This window comes from Cajanus cajan, chromosome 9 (genome assembly GCF_000230855.2).
Source record: "Cajanus cajan strain Asha chromosome 9, NIPB_CcT2T_4, whole genome shotgun sequence".
Lineage (NCBI taxonomy): Eukaryota > Viridiplantae > Streptophyta > Magnoliopsida > Fabales > Fabaceae > Cajanus > Cajanus cajan.
The window spans coordinates 3,044,110-3,053,880 of NC_138525.1; the positions used below are offsets into that span (position 1 = coordinate 3,044,110).

The 9,771-nt window shown below is 30.7% G+C and overlaps 2 protein-coding genes across 2 annotated transcripts; one reads left to right on the plus strand and one right to left on the minus strand.

The window, feature by feature from the left end:
* The first annotated feature begins 4,758 nt into the window (after positions 1 to 4,758).
* Positions 4,759 to 6,491, plus strand: LOC109795084 (Pentatricopeptide repeat (PPR-like) superfamily protein). Its single transcript, XM_020354496.3, has one exon. It carries the CDS (start codon positions 4,853 to 4,855, stop codon positions 6,449 to 6,451), a length of 1,599 nt encoding a protein of 532 aa, XP_020210085.1. The 5' UTR covers positions 4,759 to 4,852; the 3' UTR covers positions 6,452 to 6,491.
* Positions 6,492 to 7,043: 552 nt separating this feature from the next.
* Positions 7,044 to 7,973, minus strand: LOC109810593 (Putative AT-hook DNA-binding family protein). Its single transcript, XM_020374100.2, has one exon. The coding sequence runs from the start codon at positions 7,952 to 7,954 to the stop codon at positions 7,247 to 7,249; it is 708 nt and encodes a 235-aa protein (XP_020229689.2). The 5' UTR covers positions 7,955 to 7,973; the 3' UTR covers positions 7,044 to 7,246.
* Positions 7,974 to 9,771: the final 1,798 nt, after the last annotated feature.

The window sequence follows — 9,771 nt, forward strand, 5'->3', positions numbered from 1 at the left end:
TTTTTTTAAAAAGAATAAGATAAATTATAGTGTAATTTGTACAAATTTATTATCTATAACATTATATAAAGGGAATACAAACAACATTATATAAAGGGAATACAAACGTTTGTAACTACCATTTGGTCTCCACTTTTACTATGACCTTTTTATCCTTAATAATATTACATATTAAATAATTAATACAAGTAATTATGTCATTTTATTTAAGTAACTACTCACTTTTATTTCTTTTAACCACATATTATTTAAGTAATTGCACTCATTGTTCGTACTTTCACATTCTTCTCTTTCTTGCTTTCTCTCTATTTTGTTAAAGTGACTTCATATCCCTGCATAATATATCCTCCATTTCATGGTACATCCTTTCTCATGGCAGTCGAGATTCGAGAGAAAGGAAATTGTTCCTCCCCCACCAGCCACTTCATTTCATTATTTTCTTCTCGCAACAAACCCCTCACACCTTTCTTCTTCTTTTTATTCTCTCTATCATATCCTGTTATCGTCTTTGTCTCTTTGTTTTTCCTTCAAACCTTTCTACTTTTTTTTTCATTTTTCAATCCACTTAAATTGTCCACAATAAACATTTCACCAATTGTATACATTACGACCATCATTGTTCGTTGGTTTTGACGTAGAATCAGTACGAATAGATGGGATAACAACATGGGAAGGATTTCAAGGATTGGCAGTTTCACAATTGCGTCTAAGGATTGAGACTTTCTCTCTTTCGCTCAGATTCCTCAGCCATGTTTTTTCAGGTCGATTCTCTTTTCTCAATTCTATTTTCTCACGCTCATTAAAAAAATTCTACATTAAATTATGTAAATTTAGTCATTTTTTACCATGATTTTTTGCATTATTTTTACAGTAAATTTAAATTTATTCAACTTTTTAAAAATTCAAATTTAAGATATCTCTATTTTCCAAATTCATTTTTTTCCTTTTAAATTATAAAAATTCATTTTTAAACTTATTATCTTGATAGATTTAAAATTTTAAATATATAATCATATTTTATTAAAATTTTGAATTTAAAATTTGCATAATTTTGAATTTTGAATTTTATTTAATTTTTAATAGTTTTAAAATTACAAAAAATAATATTTTAAAACTTATAAATATTTGGTCTCCACTTTCTTTTATCCAATTTTACCCCTTATTATTATTGATGTTGATGGTTACTTTCTTTCAAAATAATAACCGTAAGGTGGTTACTTTCTTTCAAAATAATAACCGTAAGGTGGTTACTTTCTTTCAAAATAATAACTATACGGTGGTTACTTTCTTTCAAAATAATAATCACACAAATAGTCATCGTTAAGTATGTTATTTTCAAAAAAAATTATAAACCAAATCCATTATCACTCTATTATAAGTCCCAATCCAACGTTTTGTAAGATAATGTTTTTTTTCTCTCACCAAAATTTTCATTCAACGCTATCACCAAATCACACAATTATCGTATCTAACTGGGTTGCACATGATTCTTCTACAACATCACTCCCTATACTTTCAAGCAAGAAAAAAAACATATTTTTGTCCTAAAAAAAGTCAAAACACGTTGAAATTGACTTACCCGCTTGAATCCTGGTTCCATGACTCATTGCCAATGATATACATGAATGTCTTTCATATTGTGTTTTGATCGATGAAGGCCATTAGTACCTTTGATCTTATGCTTTCCCATTCATAGTTTCTAGGTTAGTATTCTCTTATAACTTCTATCTATAACTTATATAACTTAAGATTTTACCCTTATTGATGATTACTTTCTTTTAAAATAATAACTACACAATATTTCTATAATTTTATCCATTTTTATCTTCTCGCTCTTAGAAATTTTCTCTACCTACTTTGTACAATTTTTTTCCATTCTCCCTCTTTACATTTTTCTCATCCCAATCAATTCTCAACTTTCGCTTTATTCCAAACTCATCCCCACTCTATCCTGGTATGAATCACATTTGCAAGCAAGTTGTATTATATTTTAAGTCATCTTCTTTAATGTTGGATATAGTGACACATGGTGTAGAAGAATAATACTCTGACCCCAATAAAGACACCATTAAGAAGCATGATTGTGGTTATGATGATTAGTACACCCTTGATGATCATGACTTACATGAGGATGAAGAAATGACTTAAGACTCATAAGTCCATCAAACAAAAAAGGAGTGTAATTTTGTTTTTCTTTTCTCAATGATGACATCGCATCAATGCTATTAGTTACACAAAAATGACATGTAACATGTCTACAAGTTATTCGATTTAAAAGTATTAAAATTTACAAAGACATAAATAAATTTAACTATATTTGGAGGACATCCTTTGCATTGAATTCATTTCAAGTTTAGTCAATAGTAAATTTAAATGTATTTTTCTTTCATTTTATGTTTAATCAATTTTTTAAATGTCCATATTTAAAATATGTTTGTTTCTTATTTTGATTTTTATTTTCTAAGTTATAGATTTAATATTATAAAATTTTATTTGAAAACTTATTATTTTAATATATTTAAAAACTTAAATATATTTATAAATATCTAATATAATTTTAGTAGATATTATATATTAAAAAATGTTACAATTCAACCATGAAACATAAAATTTGATTTATGTTACCCAAATAATATATCACTATGTTTGATTGAACTTAAATGTGTATCTTAAATTTATTCTATTTTTTTCAATAAAATTGAGTTTACTAAATTAAATATGTTTCTCAACTTTAATCATTTTTTTCCATGAAATTATGTTAGTTTCAAAAGTTATGTTTTTAATATCACATATTTATTTTGTAGTGTTTAACTCTGTTGTATTAACTAAAATTTGGAAAATGGTGAAAAAATAATTGTTATCTAAAAAATTAGAAAGGTAATATAATAATATGGTTGTGAAAATATTTTTTATGTGTCAATTTAATATATATAAAAATATAATTTTAACATTTCTTCATTTAAATTAATTCTAACTCATATTTTTCTCAATATTAAGACACTTGAAAATGCAAGATTGAGTAATACCTATTATATTGACAACTTTCATGCAAAATAAAATATCTCTATTTTTAGGTTATGATTATTTCTTTCATAAAATAAAATAAATTACATGAAATTTTAAATATCTCATATTGATACATGACATTGTATTATTTATTTTTGTAGCTTTTTAAAGTCAAAGAAATTATGGATGATGTATTATATATAGAATTGAAATTTATTATTGAAAAGTATGACATTATTCAATTTAATTATTTATTAATTCTGATATATGTTTTAGTTATGTTAATGTTAACTAAAAGTAATAGCAGAATGACATTTAATTTCTATCATAAATTGCAAGGAACATAAAAATCGTCATGAAGTGGAATCTTTATTTGGTATTCCTATTAAGAAAATTTTATGATAGTAAAATATCATATTGTGTAAAATTATTTATATAATTATATGCCAACAAATGAATTCATTCCATATATGAGTTATTTTAAATTTTAAGATAATACATATATAGAGGCACGAAGTGCCTCGGCTCCACTAGTTTGAATAAAATATTTAAAAGCATGAAGTGTTTCAATCTTATAAGTGTATGTAAAATAAAATTATTTATTTTTATAATAATTATCTTAAATTTTACTAAAATACATGGGAAAGTTATATCCCACGAACATATATTACCTTTCATTGTCAATTTTAAAATATTACATATACTATTTTTTTCTTCTAATTTTAGTTTTTATTTAAATAAAATACATAGAAACATGAATGTCCCTATCTCACTAATGTATATAAAATAAATTTTTTTATTTTTATAATAATTATTTTTAAAATTGTACTAAAATAATGTTTGACTTGCAGAAGTCATATCTTGTAAGCATAATTAATCTTTGATTGTCAGTTTTGATATATTACATAGACTATGTCAATGACAAAAAAAAAATTAATTGATATTTTTACATGCATAGACATATTCATTAAATTAAAAATTCAAATTTTATTGTTAATTAACTAATTAAGGAAAAAATTACAGAATTTATCTAGTTTACTAGTTATAAATATATTCTTACAAAATTTTTAATTGAACAATTTTTATCTCTCAATATCGCAACTGAATTTTAGTCCTTTCTATTAAAAGTCATAGTTTTTGTAAAAGAAAATTTAATTAATATATTTCTAATTAAATTTCTTCTATTATATAAATCTTATCAAATATATTTATATTTTTGTAAAAATATATTAATATGTATTAGTTTATATTTATGAGATTATTAATTTATCTATAAATATATTAATAATATTATAGATATTAATTTATAGTAATATTAAATACTAATATTTTTAATTGGACTTAAAAGACTAAAATTGTTCAATTAAATTTTTTAGACTAAAATTACACAACTACAATACTTGAAAAATAAAAAATACAATTAAGTCTATTTTATTTTTATACTCTTTTATTTATTTTTTAAATATAAGGACACAAATTTTTTTCTTTCTCTAATAATAATGATAATAATAGCTAACATTTTTTAATAATTTTTTTTATACTTTTTTTTAATAAAATAAACACTTATTTATTTATTTTTATGTGTTTATTTAAAAAAATTTCTTTTTTAAATAAGCAGTTTTTTTAAGAAGCAACTTTTTTTTCCTTAAGAAACAATTGATTTCTGCATTGACAAAATCCAATGGCAAGATTTTATGTTTTAAAATTTTCTTAGATTTATGAATTTCCAGCACAAAAAGGGAGTGTGGAGTCCACTCATGGGTGGATAAATCATTATCAGTTAGTCCGTGACTCTTGCAGATTCCATTCCCTCATCATCTCCTTCACACTTTCGTGACCACACACAATGGCAACTCATTCTTCTGCACTTCCTCCATCATCACCACCCTTCATATCAAACTTCATCTCTGACCAACCATGTCTCACCATGCTCCAAAGCCAGTGCACCAACATGAAAGACTTCAAAAAGATTCATGCTCACATCATCAAAACTGGCCTTGCTCTTCACCCCATTGCTGCCACCCGTGTTCTCACTTTCTGTGTCTCTTCATATGGTGACATCAACTATGCTTACTTGCTCTTCACCACCACTCCAAACCCAAATCTCTATTCTTGGAACACCATTATCCGAGGCTTCTCACGGAGCTCAAGTCCACACTTTGCGATATCACTTTTTGTTGACATGTTGTATTCTGAAGTTCAACCTCAAAGGCTCACTTACCCTTCTGTTTTCAAGGCTTATGCTCAATTGGGTGCTGGCCATGTTGGGGCTCAGCTTCATGGGAGGGTCTTAAAATTGGGTCTTGAAAAGGACCAGTTTATACGTAACACTATCATATACATGTATGCTAATAGTGGCCTATTGAGTGATGCTAGAAGAGTGTTTGATGAAGTCATGGAACTTGATGTGGTAGCTTTCAATTCAATGATTATGGGGCTTGCCAAGTGTGGTGAAGTTGATGAGTCTAGGAGGTTGTTTGATAGCATGCCTACAAGAACCACAGTTACTTGGAACTCTATGATTAGTGGATATGTTAGGAATGGGAAGCTGATGGAGGCATTAGAGCTTTTCCGCAAGATGCAGGAGGAAGGGGTTGAGCCTAGTGAATTTACAATGGTGAGCTTGTTGAATGCTTGTGCGTTCTTAGGGACACTTCAATTTGGGGAATGGGTTCATGATTATATTAAAAGGAATCATTTTGAGTTGAATGTCATTGTTCTCACAGCAATAATTGATATGTACTGCAAATGTGGGTCTATTGAAAAAGCTATGGAAGTGTTTGAGGCATCACCTATAAGAGGGCTGTCATGTTGGAACTCCATTATAATAGGACTAGCCTTGAATGGTTATGAGAGAGAAGCAATTGATTACTTCTCTAAGCTTGAATCCTCAAATTTAAAGCCAGACTGTGTGAGTTTCATTGGTGTTTTAACTGCTTGTAAACATTTGGGAGATATAGAAAAAGCAAGGGACTATTTTGCACTGATGATGAATAAGTATGAGTTTGAGCCATCAATAAAACACTACACTTGCATGGTAGAAGTGTTGGGTCAAGCTGAGCTCCTAGAAGAAGCAGAAGAACTAATAAAGAGTATGCATATAGAGCCAGATGCTATTATATGGGGCTCTTTGCTCTCATCTTGTAGGAAGCATGGAAATGTAGAAATTGCAATACGAGCTGCACAAAGAGTTTGTGAGTTAAATCCAAGTGATGCTAGTGGTTATGTACTTATGTCTAATGTACAGGCTGCATCCAACCAATTTGAAGAGGCAATGGAGCACAGAATTTTGATGAAAGAAAGATTGGCAGAGAAGGAACCAGGATGCAGTTCAATAGAACTATACGGAGAGGTTCATGAGTTCTTGGCAGGGGGGAGGCTACATCCTAAAACTCAAGAGATTTACTCTTTACTGAATGATTCTGGTTTTGCACTTCAAGATTGATTAACTCCAAATTGATGAACTTGTGAAATTTAAAATTCAATCTGTTTATAAGGAAGCAGCTTTAATATAGCGAAGAGCTACAATAGATGAAAATCACACCTGAACCGTTAAAGTTGACTTAGTAATTGAGTGTTAAAGTAGTATGTATAAAGTCATAGGTTTTATAAGATCATTTTACGCTTAAAAAAAAGATGAGGATCACACAATTGTGGGAATATCCAATTTGCTTGTCAATACACTATTTATAGATTGATTACGGAAAAAATAAAGGCGCCTAAAGTAAAAAGAGAAAGATAGGGGCATAGGGCCATGGCATGAAATCCAAACGTGCAAAAATCCATTTAATTAATGTTATATCATGTCTTCCCAAATTATTTCAGTCACATTGGTAATTTAATCAGAAAACGTGGTGGTGTCTGCTAAAACTTGTATAAATTTGAGTCTTGGTCTGTCTGCCTCGTAGTTAAATGTTTTATATTTTACATTTTTACTCATTGCACTATCAAGTGGACTTACTAATCTCAATTGTGTTTCATGCATGTTTTGCTTTGAAGTCCTAAGAACAAATGCTGCTGCAATATACAATACGAACTCTGATAAGTAGATCTTATTGTATTGAAAATCATAACATTAATTTGTTAAAATTTGTTAATACAGCAGAATAAGCATATCATCTTTTTTAGCAATGTCAACCTTGGAAGACACCTGCTTGTACAAGAACCTGGTGACTTAATAGCTACACTATAGTGCATTCTGTGGACGTGAGACAACCACTAAGAAATAGTATGCTAAGTTTCAGGTTTTTGACAAGTTCCTCCCCGGTGCCCAAGAGTATATCTCTTGGGGCATTGTACCATTCATGAGCAGGTTCTGTGGCATTGCATATAAGTCAGAGATATCAAGATGGTGGGCACGTCCATTTTGGTAATGCTGGTTGTGCATTGCAGCAGCAAGTTCATCATCTTCTAATGGAAGACGATCAAAAGTAGCATGCATGAATGATGCAGCCATGATCACAACAGGGCCTGAAGCAATCAAAGCACCAACTACAGCACCTCCAACAACTTGCCCTTGAGCACCAGCCAAATAAATTGTGAGGCCTGTGATCCCTGGTGGTGCTGGTGGGGGAAGGATTGATCCCAGCAGTGAAAGAATCTCAAATCTACCATGAAGGGTCACAATGGCACCAGATGAACCTGGCTGGCGCAGAGTCACATTTGTTACACAGCCTGTTCCATTGAGTATGTAAAGGCCACGTTGCTTTCTCCTTGCAAAGTTCAACAAACTTTCATTCACATCACAGCCAGAGCTCACTTCCATGGCATGAGCCTTCAGTGCATTAGCACTGTCTCTGGTGACAATTATTGGTGGCTTAGGTTTGTTTTTGGAGCCGGCCGGCCGGCCCCTGGGCCGCCTTAAGGTGTCTCCGTCTGCTGCAGAAGAAACCGGTGAAACTGCTTTTGGAACTTTGGGAGATATTAGAGTAACATCAATGCCAGACATGTTTGAGTTCCCTTTGTCTTGTTCTTGCTTTCTGTCCATTTCACCAAACATAAGACACTTTGAGGCAAGGCAAAAGTGCAGTAACAAAGAGCAAATCGCTCTCTTCTGCTTCATAGAAAAGCTTAAGTAGCTGAATTATGAGAATAAATTTTATAGGACCCCAAAGGAATGATTGTTTTTTAGGACGGAGTTAAGTAATACCAACCAACCACAAATTGTTGTTTTTTGCATTACTCTGCCTAATTCTGACTAACTTGACTCATGTCAATTGCCTTCCCCAACAGATATCTCATGCCATATAATTATTACGCTTTACATCCCAATCTTAGCCACCTACACCATCTTTCTCGCATTATTATAATATAGAATTGCATGCCCCTATGTTCCTAATACGAGATACATGTTCAATTCTCTCTGATGTATATACAATTGAATTCACGTTCTCCCATCTGAATGATTAAAAAATACTCTATTTCACTCCCTCTGAAAAAAGAATCAAGCTAGTATAGAGAAAGAAGAGCTAGGGAGAGAGAAAGAGAGGAAAGTTTGAAGAGAACATCGAGTGTCTAAGACTTTAATTCTGTTCTGAGTAACACCACAGTTACTTTTTCCACGTCAGCAACTGTCAACTAACTATCAAAAAAATGAAAAACAGTGTGTAGAGGACATCTGTGCAGTGGAAGTGTCACAGTCAGAGAATGTAAATGATTTTCACACCCTGGAGGAGTCAGAAATGGAGAATGCACATGTTGGGAATACAAGGGAAAACTTCACTAAAGAGCCACGACTCAATCACACAAGTGACTAAGTGAGCTTTACTTCTATGCGGTGGGAGAGCTTGAATTGGCTGTCGTGGGAATTGGGAAACCATAGCGTGGAGTCTGAGGTAAAGGCAAAGTTAATGTTTGTGCATATTTATTGGGATACAAACAAAGTCTCATAACACACGTTCATGAGTAGAAAGAAAGATTTATAAAACACAAATAATTTTCATTGAAACAAAATCTTCTAGAAAATGATCAAAAGTAAAATCACGAAGGTTTAAGCTCAAAGTGAACAATGTCGTATCATTATGAAGACATGTATGTGTGAGTTCCAAGTGCCCAACAAAATTATGGGTTAGTGTTTGAACTTTGAAGACCTTAGGCCTTAGGGAAACACTCTTACACTCTTGCATCAGTTTGTTTTTTGTCCATGGACTTAGTTCTAGTCTAGTCAGTATCCAAAGTCGACAATCACAGACTAATCAAAGACTAATATCTGCGAACGTGAATTCCGCTCGTTAACTCTTATATCAGCTATTTGTTGAAAGTGTGTAGAAGACTGCAACATAGGGTCTTGTTGAGGTGCAACTCTGTTTTGAGGAACAAAGGCTTCCAATCTTATAGGATTCAAGGGCTTCAATTACATTAAGAACTAGAAGTGGTTATTAGGTACAGTTCATCAATAACACGACCAAAGAACCCTTTATTCATGAAGAGTCAATTATCTTTAGAGTAAATTACATTGATAACACTGATATTATGAGGTTTTGTTTGAAAATACATAACTCATGCTTTTTTAGTATTAACAGTATTTTAGTTTGGTCATTAATTATTATTATTTTTTAATATTTTTGAAATGAGATTGATCTGCATTTGTCTTTATGAATCGATGATTATCCATGGAAATTGAAGAAAAATGAGTAAACAGAAAATCTTTATAAGTTGAAGACATGTCATCAATAATTTTAGCGGAATAATTTGAGTTCTTGTAGTTAACATTAATTTTCTTATTTTTTTTTATGAATTTAGTTTATTTATTGAATTTTTTAAACT

Excerpts from the sequence above, each read along its gene's own strand:
- LOC109810593 (XM_020374100.2), bottom strand. The coding sequence starts at position 7,954 with ATGTCTGGCATTGATGTTACTCTAATATCTCCCAAAGTTCCAAAAGCA.
- LOC109795084 (XM_020354496.3), top strand. The coding sequence starts at position 4,853 with ATGGCAACTCATTCTTCTGCACTTCCTCCATCATCACCACCCTTCATA.